General features: G+C 39.2%; 1 protein-coding gene across 1 annotated transcript; it reads left to right on the top strand.

Moving 5' to 3' along the window:
• The first annotated feature begins 5728 nt into the window (after positions 1-5728).
• On the top strand, positions 5729-10584 carry LOC104449063 (receptor-like protein kinase BRI1-like 3). Its single transcript, XM_010063076.3, has 2 exons — positions 5729-6048; positions 6235-10584. The coding sequence occupies exon 2, from the start codon at positions 6342-6344 to the stop codon at positions 10002-10004; it is 3663 nt and encodes a 1220-aa protein (XP_010061378.2). The 5' UTR covers positions 5729-6048; positions 6235-6341; the 3' UTR covers positions 10005-10584.
• The last annotated feature ends 7361 nt before the right edge of the window (positions 10585-17945 follow it).

Genomic DNA, 17945 nt, shown 5'->3' on the forward strand with positions numbered 1-17945 from the left:
TTGAGTGACAATTTTGGCCCAAATTTTTTTTGTTTGAAAAAAAAATCATCAACTTTCACTTAAATTCTAAATCTGGCCACCCTTAACTTATATTCATTGATTGTCCTTAATCCATGTGCACTTGTTGGCTAACACCATCCATTTTCTTCTTGTTTGAGCTATAGCTTAAAGAATAACAGTGAAACTATGCCATCTCCTATACTTCACTAGCAAGTAAAAAAATCTCCCGATTGAATTTCTCTCGCTAGACTTTATTGTTTTGTCGTAATATGAAACTGTAGATCACCACCTATCAAGAGAAACCATGATGAGATCCACCAACCTCACGGCTAGAACATTTTCTCTTGAAATAAGGTTAACTTCAAATAGAAAGTTAATGGTAAGGGTTTGATTTTGGATAGGAGTGAAAGTTTGTTATTTTTTATGAGACAAAACAAAAATGGGGCCAGAATTATCACTCAACCTAAAGTTTGTGCTTTTTTACGAGACAAAAAAAAGTTCAGGCCAGATTTGTCCACCAACCTAAAATTTGTGCTTTTTCATGAGATAAAAAAAAAAGTTTTGGCCAGATTTGTCCATCGACTTAAAATTGATGCTTTTTTATGGAATTAGCCCCAAAAAAATATGTATATTGTGGGCTAAGTTTGGTTTTAATCGGGTTTGGGTTGAGTGTACTTACGAAAGTACGGAAGGTTTAATGTGGCCTAGTCATGGGTATCTTAGTTTGGGCTTGGCACGGTTAGAATCGAAAAGGGGCCCTAATATAAAAGCAAGAATTGTTTTGTTAATCTAGACCCTAGAATTCAAATCAGACTTGCATCTAGACCAGGCCCAAGGGCCTAGCCTGAGTCCCTTATTTTGCAGAGCATAGAAATGATTTTAAAAAAATACAAAATATTTAAAATTTTAGAAAATAGCTCAGAAAAAGACTTTGAGTAGGTAAGTTTTAGGGTTAGAATTAGCCTAATTTCATTTAGTCAGCATACATTTAATTTATGGGTCTTAGTGAGCACTTTACATATAAATTTAATCTTAGTAGATCATCTTTTGCAAAATAATTTGGATTCCATTTGAACTTAGCTCATGGGTGTTGTTATCCCGGGGCATAAAACAAAGTCATGTGTATTCTTTACCTGATAAGTATCGGGTTTGGTTTCTCGTACCTTACTTTAAGCATTTTCAATAGTGGCTGTTTACTTCTTGCACTTTCAATACATTAACTGTTCTTTTCATTTTTAGCATGATTAGGGAAAGCCTTAGGATAATAATAAATTTCTAAAAAAAATTAAAAATAAAAAAAACATTGCATGAGCAAAAGTAATGACTTTGAAGACCTATAGGATTCACGATTGATAGCAAAGAATGTTTGATCACTTAAATAAACACATCAAACAAGTTAGACAGACCGAAAGGACACCAATTAGATCATACGTCATACAAGATAAGATTTTAAGAAAATCAACGGTTAATTAGGAGCCGTTGGCCCGCCTTTGGGCATTACCTCTAGACTTAGAAAAGTGAGATCGCGACTGGGGAAGGGTGTCAATTCCCTCTAGGAGCGAGTATGAGGGAGTTCATGGCACTGCCACCACCGAGCAACAGGGATAAGATCAAGCCTTCGCCTGCCAGCAATGTGCAGGTACCAAGGTAGGAGGTGGATGCTGGATGGTGTATCTATCCTACATTGGTACCTTTACCCACCTTGAAAACTCGCCTACGAGGCTACAAGTTCCAAGTTATTAAAATCTAGAATTTACTTTATAGGTGCTTAGAACCACTAGGGTACATTATGCTGCCCTATAATTATTTCTCAAAGACATTATTATATAAAAATTTATCGCCATTTTGGTTATGACCACATTGAATATTCTACACCAAATACAAATGGATTACATGTTAAAATACGTGGTCATGTCTAAGAGTAACAAAATTCTAAAATGATAATAACATTGAAGGTAAAAAAGGTAAAGATATAAATCAGTTTCTACCCATAAGTTAAATCTATGATTTTACATTGAAAAAAGCATATTCCACTCTATTCTTAGCAATCAAGTTGTATGGTTATAGACATAGCAAAGCTTGTCACAAAGAAGAGAGAGAGAGAGAGAGCGTTGGAGACTATTTATTGATGACTTAGATATTTCTCATCAATTACGGCTTTCACACATTTGAATATGAATTTTCATGAAGAAAAAGAAAACATAATAAATAATTAATATCCATTTATGTAATTAAATATATTGTATGCGATACCCTATCAAAGCTTCAAGGTATCAGGCAAAGGGTGTAGGATAGTATGATCCCAATCCACTATACCTACCCTCTACTCACAGGTTTTTGGATTGTTTAGACCTAGAATCTATCCTGCAAGCTTTTATATCCACCATGAAACCTACCCGATCATATCAGTTCCAGAAGTTCAACATATTCTCTTCCATACCCCTGTCACATGCTCATGGCAAGGGTCGGGTAAATTACTGAAATCCAAGAGAACCACAGTTCAATAAATTTGTAACCCACTACTTATCTTATACGTAAACTCAAAGTGTATCAGTCTCCATTAACAACCAACGTGGCATTGCGTGCTTCATCTCCATCCTAGATAATTGACCCAAAAGTAAATATTCATTGATTAACTCTAACGAAAACACTTTATGAAAACTACGGACACAAAAAATACAATTCACGGATCCCCTATTACAATGCTAATAAACCAATTGGTATTTCCACTTGGGACCTTTATCATATTTAAATTCCTACATATTAATTGATGCAAGAATTTTTCGGATATTTCATGCTCGTATGTATAGTTTCCATTTCTATACTTGTACTTATAACCATTGATGGAACTAGGCTAAGCTCGAACTTGATGATGTACGTTAAATTGAATTTTTTTTTTTTTGAAAGGTCAGATATATCAAAACATAACTTTTTTGAAAACTCATTTCTTTACTTCCTTATCGAAGAGTTTCGGATGTGTGTTTGTTTTGATGAACTTTATTGAGGTTGCGAATACTTTGACAATGGAGTCACATCTCAAATTTGGTAAATTGCAATTAGCTCAAGCAAATTTGACTATGCACTTGCTCACGAAGATACCTATCAGTCTTAATGACTTAGACGTTCAAGTCAATAGATGCCATCTACCTATTTAACACCGCACCACACGCTTCACAAGCGAGGGACCCTCTTAGCCTTGAAAACGTTTGAGTGGTGAATAAATTTTTGTTCTTTTTGTTCTTCTTCTTTTTTTCTTTCTTCTTTTTTTTCCTTTTTTATGTTCCTTGGGGAAAACATCTTCCCACGAAAGGGATCTAGCCATAAAAACGAAAGAAATATCCAAAAGCGGACAAAAATAATCAATTGCCCTAAAAACAGACTCTTTTCTATCCTGGATTCCGCTCCTTGTCTTGCCCGACTTGGTCAAATTAAAATCCTTGGTCCCACATAATTTAAAACCCTACAATGCAAATGCTGATAATTACATTTTGGTACCCGTGGTACTGGGAGGAATTTGCTTTTGATCCTTAGACTTTTTGGGTTACGGTGCTAGTATTCATACTACTCTCCCGTGACAATTTAAGTCACTTTCATCTCGATGGGAAAATGCTAAACCTGCACCGACTCTATCGACTTGTGGCGCTTAATTATACAAATCTGAAAATTGCACTTTTGGTCCATATAATTTTCAGAATGATCAATGTTAGTCCTCGCACATTGTATTAGTGACAAATGGTATTATTTTCCAGCAAAGATTTAATTACTTTCGTCATGTTGCTATCCAAAGTTGTATGGAAATGTCAAATTAAAGCATATTGTTTAGGACTGGTCCAAAAGAAAATGTAGATGGCTTTAAATCTGCCAACTGCTATATTTACTCACTATCTGATACGAAAAATATTATAGATGATTGTTATAATAATGGTAATACCAACAAATTTGCAAATTGTAAGGACTTAATCATGTAGTGAGGAGGCTATTATTATTGAGTATTAAACTCAACTCTCGAATATTAAAAGGTTCCTAAAAAGCTTCATTCAATTACCAATTTAATTGAAAAGACAACTCATATATACAGCAACAAAATCATACTTGAGATCTCATTTATTAACGTTGACACGTCATTCTGACAAATTTTGAACTGAAATTAAGCGGAAAGGATTTAAAAAGATTACCCAAGGACTACAATTGATTGTAGCAACCAAACAGAAAAAAAAAAAAAAAAAAAAAAAGGACCAAATGTGAAATCCCTCATTATTACGAGGGAGAATTGCAATTTTCTTCATTTCTATGTTTTTTTTTTCCTTTACGTGGATGATGAGTGAGCCAGAAGATGCGCTCGTGTGAAGTGCAAGTAGATTGAGACAAGTGGCCTCACGACATATTAAAAAAATAAAAATAAAAATAAAAAAGGATTTGTGTGATTGTTATATGGTAGAATTGATCCGATATAAAAAGACATGTTAGAATATATTTATTTACAAGATTTAATATGATATCTCTTGACGTGCTTTAAACGTTTTTTTTTTAATCCGATGTAACGCGTTAGGCATTAGCAAACTATAAATCATCTGCAAAAGTATGTTTTAAAGTTAAGTACGTGATTGACTAACGTAAATCATTGCTTACTAAATAAGTTTTGTTGCCCGACCCCCACCATGACGAGACCATTGGCAATGCAAGCTACTAATCAAGATTTCCGATATCATGGATAGTTTGGAGAATCGAGTCAGTAATTCTTGATTGTAAATCGGGTCTTGGATCATCCGGTCAATTATCATTATGGCGTGATTCGCACCTGCCCAGGAAAAAAAAAATTTAATAAAGACTCTCGCCCTTCTCGAGATGCTTTCCCTGCCCTCTCTGGCATTGCTTGCGAGTTTTTCACTCCCCTTTTGCAATGCTTTTAATTACTTTCATGCATCTCGGAAGCATGCACTGGAATTCAATGCAGTTCACGGGCGCAAAAATCAACCCGTTGCCTCTTGGAGGCACGAGAGGAGGGGAAGAAGGGCACGGAATCAGTCCAAATCCAGTCGCAATGTAGACGGAATTCCTCCTACGCACCGGTCAGAAGACAAAGGAACCCCACTAAACATCGTGACCCCAAAAAAATCTGGTCAAAAGGGAAAGTTCAAGGAAGGAGTTGGAAAAGAGCGGAGCAACTGGCTGTTGCACCATCAGCATATCGTGGTGGAATCGACATAAAAAAAAGGTGATTGATTAACAATATTTAATTCATCACGAGAATAACAATAAGTTGAAAACCACAAAAAGTCAAATAATGAGTAATTATAAATCGTTGTGGGGTCCATTCCTACGCTGATCAAGCTCTTATTTTCGCAATTGCCTGAAGACCGACACGTTAGACATGGAATGAGACCGAGTCTTCAAGGGAACTAGAAAACTAAAAGGGGAAAGGGGAAGGGGAAGGGACATACGTGCAGTGCAATTCAATCCAATGCATCTCGCACAGAAAGAAAGCAGTTCCCTTCTCTTTATTCTTTGTCTCTGACTCCGCCTTTTGTGAATTTGACGCCACTTGAGAGAAAAGAAAGAGCAGATTTCACGGGGGGGTTGGGCGAGATCAAGGGTTGTGGGACTTTGGAGAGCATGCTGAAGATTCAAAGATGGAGACTTGACCGCACGACCAAAATATGAGCCAGCAGAAAAGGAGAAAATGGGGCACCACCATTGCTCTCTCTCTCTAGAAAAACAGACGTTGACCTCTCTCTCTCTCTCTCTCTCTCTCTTTTCTTCTTCTTTAGCGTGTAATTGTTTTCTTGCTAGTTTGCAGCTTATGTCGCTTTCTTTCCTCTCTCTATCTCTCTCTCTCTTCTTAGTCCCTCGCGCAATGTAGACTTGTGGAGCTGGGACGTTGAACGGGGTCCTCTTCCACCTCCTCCTTCTGGGTCCGAGTGAAGGTGGCTGTCGTGGTGCTCCTTGTGTCTGCAATTCCCACTTCTTTTCACGCTGTTTCAGAGTCATGAGGCAACGACCCCGCATTTCTGAGCATCGGACCTGCATGTCCCCGTCTCTGTCTCCGAGGTATCTTCTTCCTTAAAGTAACCTCTTCGTCATGTGACGCTTCACTTTTCTGCCCGTCTCACGGCAACAGCATGTCTCTGTTCTTAGCTTCCCCTGTTGTTATTAGTTTTAATTCTTCCCTCAAGAATCTTTTTCCATATTCACATGTCACTTCACTTATCACTGCTTCTATTGCAAATGCTGCAGTAAAAAATGGTGAGAGGAGACTCCACGTTCGGAAGATTTCTCGATAGCCAGGGAATGGGAAAATTTTGAGTGATGCTAGTGTGTCAAGAGAACTAAGAGGCCGAAAAATGAATGAAGGATGGAAATTTCTATCCCCACAGGGCATCATGAGCTTCTTCTGTTTATTTTCAGTCCTCTTTCACCAACTCATAGCAGCGGGGGAATTAAATAACGAAGTTACGGCGTTGTTAGCTTTCAAGAATTCATCTGTTCAATCTGACCCGAATGGGTTCTTGTCCAACTGGGAAGCCAGCTCTCAGACACCATGCTCATGGAAGGGAGTCTCGTGCACATCTGATGGCCATGTGCAAGCCCTGGACCTCAGCAATGCTGGGCTCGGTGGTACGCTGCACTTCCCTCGGCTCACCGAGTTGCCCAGTCTCCGAGTCATGAACTTGCATGGCAATCTGTTCTCAGCCGGTGACCTCTCTGCCTCTGCATCTTCTTCATGCCAACTTGAGATTGTTGACCTGTCCTTTAATAATTTCTCAGACCCTTTACCGGGAAACTCTTTCTTGATTTCTTGTCCTAGTCTGGTTCATGTTAATCTCTCACAGAATTCAATCCCTGGTGGGAATCTCCAGTTTGGCCCTTCTCTGTTGCAGCTTGACCTCTCTAGGAATCGCATTTCAGATCACACCTTTTTGACTTATTCCCTCTCTAGCTGCCAAAACTTGGAACTCCTCAATTTTTCTGGTAACATGATCGCCGGAAAATTGGGTGCCACTCCCAACTCTTGCAAGAATTTATCAGTTCTTGATCTTTCCGGTAATCATTTATTCGGGGACATACCGCCGAATTTCGTGGCGGATTCCCCGCCTTCTCTTGAGTATCTTGATCTCTCCAACAATAACTTCACGAACAAATTCTTTGACCTTGATTTTGGTAGCTGTGGCAATTTGACTTATCTGAATCTATCAAGCAACGGCCTATCTGGGAGCGAGTTTCCAGAAAGTGTGAAGAACTGCCAGATTTTGGAAACACTAGACATCTCGCATAATCAGCTGGAGTATATGATTCCTGGTGCTTTGTTTGGAAATTTGCGAAATTTGAGGCGATTGTCTTTGGCACACAATCATTTCACGGGTCAGATTCCACCTGAGCTGGGGCAGACTTGTGGAACTTTAGAGGAGCTCGATCTGTCTGTGAACAACCTTACTGGCGGATTGCCCTCGACATTTGTTTCTTGCTCTTCCTTGTGGAATCTCAATCTAGGGAATAATCATTTCTCCAGAGATATTCTTGTTACTGTCGTCAGCAGTCTCTCTAGCCTGAAAAATCTGCATTTACCATTCAACAACATCAGTGGCTTGATTCCGCTGTCCTTAACAAACTGTAGCCAGCTTCAAGTACTTGATTTGAGCTCAAATGTCATCACAGGTAATATTCCTCAGGGCTTCTGTTTGGCTCCCTTTTCGTCATCACTGGAGAAAATACTACTTGCAAACAACTATATCTCAGGAACTGTGGCTTCGGAGCTTGGAAATTGCAAGAACCTGCAATCGATTGACCTCAGCTTTAACAGCCTGAACGGCGAAATCCCTAAAGAGATATGGGAATTGCCAAAGCTTGTGGACTTGGTTATGTGGGCAAACAATCTTACTGGCAAAATTCCTGAAGGGATTTGCGATAATGGGGGAAGTCTCGAGACCTTGATTCTCAATAATAATCTCATTTCAGGAACAATTCCACCATCCATCGCCAAATGCACCAACATGATCTGGATTTCGCTTTCCAGCAATCAGCTCATTGGTGAGATCCCTGCTGGAGTTGGGAATCTTCAGAAACTAGCTATCCTCCAGCTGGGAAATAACTCAATCACCGGACAAATTCCTCCGGAGCTTGGCAAGTGCCCTGGACTCATTTGGCTAGATTTAAACAGCAACCAACTGACAGGTTCTGTCCCCCCCGAGCTTGCTGATCGATCAGGCCTGATCACACCGGGGAGCATTTCAGGGAAGCAATTTGCTTTTATTCGATACGAGGGAGGCACAGATTGTAGAGGAGCTGGAGGACTAGTTGAATTTGAGGGTATAAGACCGTCAAGGCTGGAGAGTTATCCTATGGCGCACTCCTGCAAAACAACTAGGATTTACACCGGTAAAACGGTCTATACCTTTGCTAGCAACGGGAGCATGATTTATCTCGATTTGTCCTTCAATTCGTTGTCTGGTACGATTCCGGAAGGCTATGGCACCATGACTTTCCTGCAAGTACTGAATCTGGGGCACAATGAGTTAATGGGGCCTATCCCTGAAAGCTTCGGAGGTTTGAAATCCATCGGAGTTCTCTATCTCTGTCATAACCATCTTCAAGGGTTTCTCCCGGGATCGTTAGGATCTCTATCTTTTCTCAACGATCTCGACATTTCCAACAACAACCTCACTGGCCCCATCCCTTCCGAAGGTCAAATGATTACTTTCCCGGCGTCCCGGTTCGAAAACAACTCTGGCCTTTGTGGAGTGCCTTTGCCCCCATGTGGCTCCGATACTGGATCAATAGTTCCATCAAGCTCCAAAGGCCGGGAAAGGAAGCAATCTGTTAAAGTAGGTGTAATCATCGGCACCACGTTCTTTATCATAGGTATCCTCATTCTCGTGGTAGTGTTCTACCGTCTAAAAATACACCACAAGGTGGAGAAACACAGAGAAAAGTACATAGAAAGTCTTCCAACTTCAGGTACTAGCAGCTGGAAGCTCTCTACTGTTCATGAGCACTTAAGCATAAATATTGCCACTTTCGAGAAGCCTTTGCGAAAGCTCACCTTTGCCCATCTGCTAGAAGCAACTAATGGATTCAGCTCAGAGAGTCTCATAGGCTCTGGAGGGTTCGGCGAGGTGTACAAGGCTCAACTCAAGGATGGGCATGTAGTCGCCATCAAGAAGCTGGCTCATGTCACAGGCCAGGGCGATCGGGAATTCATGGCTGAAATGGAAACGATAGGGAAGATCAAGCATCGAAACCTCGTTCCTCTACTGGGCTATTGCAAGATCGGGGAGGAGAGGCTCCTCGTGTATGAGTACATGAAATGGGGGAGTCTCGAGTCGGTTCTTCACAACAGGCCCAAAGGAATGGCCTTGAACCTTGATTGGGAAACTAGAAAGAAGATAGCCATAGATTCGGCTCGAGGCCTAGCGTTCTTGCACCATAGCTGCATTCCTCACATTATACACCGAGATATGAAATCAAGCAATGTCCTTCTGGATGAAAACTTTGTAGCTCGGGTATCTGATTTTGGCATGGCTAGATTGGTGAGTGCCCTAGACACTCACCTCAGCGTGAGCACCCTCGCAGGGACACCCGGTTATGTCCCCCCAGAGTACTATCAGAGCTTCAGATGCACAACAAAAGGCGACGTGTATAGTTACGGAGTGATCCTGCTCGAACTTCTCTCAGGGAAGAGGCCAATAGATTGTTCCCACTTTGGCGAGGATAACAACCTGGTAAGCTGGGCAAAGCAGCTTTGGAGAGAGAAGAGGAGTAACGAAATACTAGACCCTGATCTAGTCGAGGATATTTCCCGCAAGGATGAACTTTGTCAGTACCTAAGGATAGCATTCGAGTGCCTGGAGGACAGACCTACTAGGCGACCGACTATGATTCAGATTATGGCAATATTTAAAGAGCTTCAGGCCAGTACATCAGACAGTGATATCCTGGACGGTCTCTCGGGGAAAGATGCGGTTATCATCGAGTCGCCAGAGAACGAACTCTTAGACTCCAGTTCATGATGATCAGCTCCATGCGGATGTCACAAAGCATTTTTCCATCCTCCCAGAGTCGTGGGAGGGGTTCATCATTCTCACTTATCCCTTTGTAAATACGCCGAGAACTTGGCAAGATACCACTGTCATTGTACATGGAAAGCAGACAAAGAATGAGAGCAATGGATCGGTCCCCTGAACCGCTCGAAATTCAGAGAGTATCTACTCCAATTCCCTCATCATATCCATGCATTAGAGGCACCGAAAGGTTTGTGTTTGGCATCCATTTTCTTCGCCGCCACGGTTTTGCTAACTGATGTTCATCTTTTTTTTCTCTTTTTTCCGTCGTGGTCAAAAATCAACTGATGCTCAAGTGCTCTTCTGATGCACACAATTTGCCACTGTTTTTCTCCCTATGTCTATAGAAAGCTTGAAAACCGGAATGGTAAGAGCGTTTTGTAAAGCCGAAGCTGTAGGCCTCTTAATAAAAGAGCATTTTGACAATCTGATGTGTCGCCAGCCGTGGGTTTCCGAGACTTTGCCGCATTGTCTTTCGCTGTTGTTGACAGCGAAACCAGATTAACTTGCAGATCACGTCTATTTTGGAGGACTAATCAGTACTTTGCTCGATGACATTTTTCTCCACTTCAGCCGGATTTATTCAGCAAAGGTAATGATGAGACCATGTATTGACTCAATCGGTGCCATAATCACTCATTATTGCGCTCATCAAGCGATTTCTTTCAATAGCTAACCACTGCTATGATTAAATTTTCGTCGTAAGTCAAAAATCGACGTTCGCATCAGTGTGTAATCTTAGACTTAGGTGCCGAAAGATTAATTCGAATGATGATGAAGCGACTCTGATGCTCAAGACCTTGACTTATGAAATTTGCTTTAAAGACTTCATGGTCCCTCTCTCTCTCTCTCCTCTCTCACTCTCGGCCCATTTCAATTTCAGAATGGCCCAACTAAAGAAAGAAACTTTCAAAAGCGCAGTAGCGCACGAGCCGATATTCTTTTAGATTAGGTAAATATTCGATTAATTAAAATTCAATCCATACAAACAATTGAATTAAAAAGAAAAAAAACCAAGTCCAGCCATTCATGCACAAGACTAGCACATATGCAGGGAAAAAATTGTCCAAAAGATCCTAAATTTATTGTATGGCAAACAATTTAGTCATAAATTTTTCAATTTTGTCAATTTAATTTTAAACATTTTGAGAACTTACTAATTTAATCATATATCTTTCAATTGTATCAATTTAATCCTAAATTTTTTTATTATTTATTAATTTTATCCTAAACATTTTAATGATTTGTCAATTTTGGCTAGAAATCAATGACGTTACTGTTTAGTCAATGTCTATCATTCTCCATGACATGGTTGGCACTAAGATATATAATATTTTACATTTTTAAATTTTCAAAAAAAAAAAAATTATACTTTTTATAATTTTCTCCTTTTTCTTTTCTTTTCTTTTTTATTTCCTTCTTCCTCTAGCCGACACGGTGCCACCTGCAAGACTCACCCTCACCAACCATCATTGAGGTAGTCGGCTAGAGGAAGAAGGAAAAAAAGATTATAAATTATAAATTATAAAAAAATTAAAAATATATATAAATTGTCCACATCAAAGCATTAGCTATGCCATGAAGGACAACCAATGCTGACTAAATCATCACTCTAGCAATTTCTAATCAAAATTAACTAGAAGAGCTAAATAGACAAATCGTTAAGAGGTTTGGGACTAAATTGGTATATCATTAAAAGGTTTAGAACTAAATTAGTAAGTTGCCAAGAGGTTTAGAAATAAATTTGCAAAATTGAAAAAGTTTAGAACTAAATTGACAGCCTTACAGTAGGTTTAGGAATTTTTGGATGGCATGGCCAAGACATTTTATAATGTCGGGCTTGGCATGCCCTGACTATGACAGCTCAAGTGCAGCACTCCTTAGCCTTTCTCTATGACTTTCAGACTCCTTAGTTTCTTCCTCTTCCCTTTCTCTGTGACTCCAAAACCCATCAAATTTCAGAATTGCGAGTCCAACATAGTTTCATGTTCGCTAGTCAAGCCTCCGTCACTATGAATTGGACAAGGTATTACCATCCTCCGTTCCCTCAACTTGAGCACGTTCCTCTAATGTCAAAATTTCCATTAGCCAGGACCACCACGACAGTCATCTCCAAGTTCTTACCGAACAAGCTTTGCCTGTCATCCCCCACGATTCGCTTAGCCCTGCTGAATGTCGCCTTGACGGTACAGTTACTGCTGGTGGAGTAAGAACGTTCTGATCCACCATAGAAAGAAGGTGACAACGAAAACATTTGGCCTTTTACTAGCACCAAACTTTAACGTTTTAATGACCAATCTCTCAATGTAGCCCGAGCCATCATTCCAAAGGTATTCTTCAATCTCTCAAGTTCTATTAACTGAAGAGCTAGAGGAACTCGTGTGAGCCTTCTTTTCCGCTCGAGGACGGTGTCTCCATTCGTGGGGTGGAATGTATATGCTCTATAGATTGTCCAAAAATCTCCGCACAGTTCCCAATTTTTGTCAAACATCAACGGAATAACCGAGGCCTAAATTCTCATAATGTAGTGCAAGTAGGGCTACCTCCCCCCTATCTTGAATCTCGGATCCAAACAAGTACATACCGAAAAAAGAGGGGAGGAATACTTGAGCAAATTCTCCTTCATGGAAACAATGATCGGATCGAAAAAAAGTCATCACCATCTCAACTGGCTAATTGCTGTGTAATCGGGTAGAGAAATGACAAAACTCGGTTGGCCGATGGATGGCTGCTAGTGGATAGAGCCCCCGTGCCATCGCTGGATGCCTCCAAGAAGGCGACGAATACTAGTAGCCCCGGAATAGCGAAAGGAAAATGGCGTCATCCTCTTATATGAATCTCAGGCCTTCTTCAACATCGAATAGGTGGATTTCCACCTTGTTTTCATGTGTAAAGGGACCTTTAGGGGCTCCCCCCTCCACGTTCCATGTACATCATCGCCATCTCTTGTAAGCGCGAGGGACCAGAGCCTGTGAAGTAAACCCACTGGCGCATGCAACTTACAGATTCAGAGAATTATCTAAGGCCATCTTCCATGCAAAGGTAGATAACATGGCACACGCAGCATACATGGAAGAATTGACTCTTGCAAATTGGCCTCATTTATGGGACCACGTTCCTAGCAACCAGTGTGTCGACAGTGGCATCATCCAAATAGTGGAAAATATTCTGTCCAAAATGATTTTGGCACTAACATTGTCGTATCTATGCGGATATGGATGCTTCTTAAATGATAGAGTTTGATGATATAACACGCAATATGGCCCTATCTAATGGCCCGTGACACAATACTAGGGATGGTTCATCTGGGTAGTCCACAAATCCAAAGTCAATGTGTGACATTCAGAATTTTCATAATAATATGTATATGAGATTCGAAATTTCTGTTTCCAATGATAATATTTAGGCCATAAAGCTAAATTTATTTAGCTTGGAGATCGGGTTAGCACGTAAAAAATCTTAGTTGGGTTGCTAATCTTGCAAGGTATGGAAAACGTGGAGCATGATTTTCCACGACCGTAATCATCCTGAGTTTGATTTGTTGAAATTAAATTGATAAAAGTTGACTTGTACGTTGATAGTGTAGAGTAATGGTAATTAATTCACTATCATATTAGTTTTAGATGAGGATGAATATTCTTCAAAATATATGTTTAGTGATTATAGAGTTTTAAATTTACTAAGTCGATACTTTTCTAGCATAACTTTAGCGAATTTAGGATGTCTGTCATGGTGAATTATTTACTTTAACCTTAGTTAATTAATACTAATAATGACTCGCTTACATTAATGGTAACTCACTCACTTAGCCAAAGGTGAATGATTCCTTCTCACCTTGATAACTTTTAACTACCCTTATTATGCCACATGTCAAACAACTTGTGTCTTTTAAATTGCATCTCTTTCACAATTGTCACCTTTCACTATTCTTATTAAGCCACGTGTTTTCCATTTGTTCCTTAAAACTTGCATGTTAAGGCCATTTGTCTTATTAAAAATTAAAACTCTTATATGTCTCTTGACACATAAGGTAAGCCATCATTATCACAGGTATTAGTCATCAGCTCTTTTTTTCACTCGGCAATAAGCTAGGTGAAATCATGCCACTTGTAATTCTACTTTGAAGACAACTCTTCACATCATGTTTCACTTTAAGACATCACTTTTAAACCTTAGTATTATCGCTCGCTTTTACCTTGGCCGTATCCTTCTATCTTCAAACTTCAAAAGAAATTTTACTCCACTTCCAACCCGTAATTTGAAAAGCAAAGATTCCATCTTTCAAGAGTTACAAGGTGATTTAAACTTTGGGTCATTCAAGTCTCATTAGGCAAGTGAAAACTCTAGCCACTAAATTAGCATGATTTATTTAGTGCTCTTGACTTGGCTGGTTGATTGTTACCAATTTTAGTTTTAGTTGAATTTGATGGTAAACATTAACAAGTCTGGTAGAGGTGCATTGACATGTTGTAATTATGTGATTTGCATTAATGAGTTCTTACATGCTAAGATGTGTTTAATGGATTTTCTTGTGGTGGAGTAATATGTTATATCTGAAAGAGACGAAATTGGGTTTGAAAGTGTTATTTTCATAATTTTGACATTTATCGAATATACATAAATATTGATCATATTCATCTTATACCCATTAGTCCTATTCACCTTATACGTATTGATCATATTCACTCTATACTTACTAGACACTGCTTATATTCACCTTATTAATATGACAATTGCCCATTTGCTTGACTAAAGCCTTTTATTACATCAATGAAAACGTGACGAGAAGAGAATGAGTGTATGCATGTAATTGATTTTTATCATTAATTACATGAGAAATGACAAATTATTGTGGTGCACATGGCAATTGCTACATTACAATGATGTGTGTAGTATGATACCATGTGAGAGAAAGACCTTTGCCATAATAAGGTCCTAGACGAACTCATCCGTGTATCAATGAACTACATGACCAGCATGAACTCACATGTGTACAAGTTGGTGAGATTCATAAGAAGTATGAACTCATTTGTAGATGAGCCTCATTACTAGTATGAACTCACTTGAGAATATTGATGAGTTTCATAATAAGTATGAACTTGCCTATGAATATCGATAAGCTTTATGACCAATATGAACTCACACTATGGATAGTGGTGAGCCACTAGGTGATATTTGTGCATCATGAAATAATATGCTATATGCTTGCATTTGAGTGAGTGAACTTGTGTATATTGTTAACGGTTTCTATTGGCATATCATGATATTAAAAATAGGGCATTTGTTTATGCATTTGTCATACATGGTTAATATGTGTTGCATTAAACTTACGCCGTTTGTTTGTACTAAGTTGAGTGATAAGATGATCTCCTATGTTAGACCTAAAGATTTCATTTACTAGATTTCGACTCACCCCTTATTTTTAAGATTTGTAGGATGGATCCACCATATGCATCATGTTTTGGAGTTCCCTTATATTATAGAATGAGAATATTAAGATATACTTGTACCGAGATTTGAGATAGTGTAATGTTAAATGCAATTCAACTATATGGGTGGATGTAAGATTACTAGAGCTTCCCCCTCGCCCGGTTTGATGTCAATGGTGAAATAGTCTAACCTTTGAGCAGGTTTGAAGTTTCCCCTTAGACTAGGTAATAGACGGGACAGGAAGATGTCTGAAGCCAACAACCCCTAAGTTAGATGGTGGCTCGCTTTTGGGTTAGTCAAGAGTAGTGGCTCTAGTTGACTCAGCCTTCTTCCCAGGACTATGTATTTTGTCGTGTTTTACTTAATGGTGTAACAAGTTAGCAACTGCTAATGTTATTATTAAGAAGATGCATATGTATATCATCAAACACATGTGATTTATTGTAGGAGATTATGTGTTTATCGTGCTTTCATATGCTATTAATAATTAATAGATAAAATTAAAAAAAAACACGTGGCGCGTGTGATGTTTTGAGACGTCACAAAATAATACTTATATAGTTACCTATGGATAGCATAGGCACTAATTTTGTTATTTAATCCTTGTACCAACTTTGGCAATTCCTCCCACTGGCTGGTGGCGCAACTGGCTTAAGTTGCTCCTGCCTTAGTCAAGCTCCAGGTTCGATTCCTCCAACAAGCACAACGTAACGCGTCTAGTGTTTTAAGTGGGGGGCCACGGTGGTGGGGTTCTGTGCTAGTCCCCCTTCAGGTATAGTCAGTGGTCTTTGCGGGATTAGCGCTTGGTGGCGGCCGTGAGCACTCGTAAGAGATGCCAAGCCAGATCTTGGATATCAAAAAAAAAAAAAAAAAACTCAGGCAGTTTCTAGTATTTGTGATTCTTAAATGCCTTTCTCGCACAAGCTCGACGAACACAGTTCTTCAGTAAACCGAAAACATACCTCGGCTTGGAGGGAGGGTGTACCTCACAATTATACACTGAGCCAAGGCCTCGTCATACTTGAACGGACTTCTAATGTGGCCCATCACAATAAGGTGGCAGAGCTCCCTCCAACCTAGCTATTTCAACAAGATATTTGTCTTGGTGCCTCTTCAAGTAGTTGCAAATAATTTCGCAGCACATACTATGCATACGACCTCCTTCTCGCCATTGGAGAGGTTTATGATTTTGAACATCTTCCAAACATTGAGCCTTCATTCCAACGGCCGTGCGGCATTGATCACAATTTATCACAATTTATTGTTCCTTGAGGTCAAGGGTAAGGGTCTCCCCTCCCCCTCAAAAAAAGAAGATGCATTTCTGTAAGGAGGTTACAAAGATTTGTTGGGTTTAAATAAACTTTGAACCCATTTAATACCATTTTTTAGCTCTACATCTTAAATTCATTTATAATTCATTTATTGAACATAACTAATCTATATTTATTTTTAAGCTCTACTGTCTTAAATTCATGTAATTTATTGATTGAGTATAATTAATCCATATAACAACTTAGCCCATTAAATATGAGGTTAAAAAATGGGTATATGACTCATTTTCACAAATCTGGTCGACACCGCCGAATAGTTAGTGGTCTGTACACCACCATGGCTAAATAATTAGGAAGCAAGCAAAGGCAAACTCTGGGCGGCAGCCCCTAAATTATTGGGCGTTGTGGAGATTCGAATGCTTGACCGTGCCTTTTTTAGGTATAATCTGATGTAGTCTTAACCAAATTCCGACTGTGGCGGGATCCAAGTCGGACCTGTAAATTTGCAATGTACGAGAACAGTCCGTCGTAGGAATCAAAAGTCCAATGTAATAAGGGTCCCACTGACAAAGGGAAAAAACCGGTCTGGTGGGTCAAGATTCAGAAAATCAGGTCCTTCTTTCTAAAACTCCAGTCTTTTTGGGGGTCCCTCCACTAAAATCAAATCACAACTATGTTATATATAGAGAGAGAGAGAGAGAGAGACTATAAAGGAAAAGAAAAAGGAAGTGCTGCTAATATGGTATTTTAATCAATTAAATAATCGATTGATTGATTGATTTTTTCGGCTCCCAATGGAAACCACCGTCTCCTCTTTTTTCATTGCCCTCCTTGTGTCCTCCGTGAATTTTACCTTTTTTTATTTCTTTTTCACAAATAAAAATATCTTATGGTAAAATTCTGAGAATTCGAGGACACGTTTCAGCTTTATTGAGGAGAATAAACCCAATCGGTACAAGGATCGTTCGCTGAAAAAGCAGGACTTGGTACCTGTCAAAAGAAAAGTAAGAGTAGATATTATTTTTCTATATTAAAAAATTTGCAAAAAAAATTGTGTTTAAATTGGGAAAATCCAGTATGATAACTTCTGGGAGTTTTGTGGTAATGCCTGTTAGAGTAGCTCTATCAAGGGATGATTAGGGTTTCTTCCTGATTATATGATTAATTATGTAGTAAAATCATTAAGTTT

This window comes from Eucalyptus grandis, chromosome 6, assembly GCF_016545825.1.
Source record: "Eucalyptus grandis isolate ANBG69807.140 chromosome 6, ASM1654582v1, whole genome shotgun sequence".
Lineage (NCBI taxonomy): Eukaryota > Viridiplantae > Streptophyta > Magnoliopsida > Myrtales > Myrtaceae > Eucalyptus > Eucalyptus grandis.

Excerpts from the sequence above, each read along its gene's own strand:
- LOC104449063 (XM_010063076.3), top strand. The coding sequence starts at position 6,342 with ATGAATGAAGGATGGAAATTTCTATCCCCACAGGGCATCATGAGCTTC.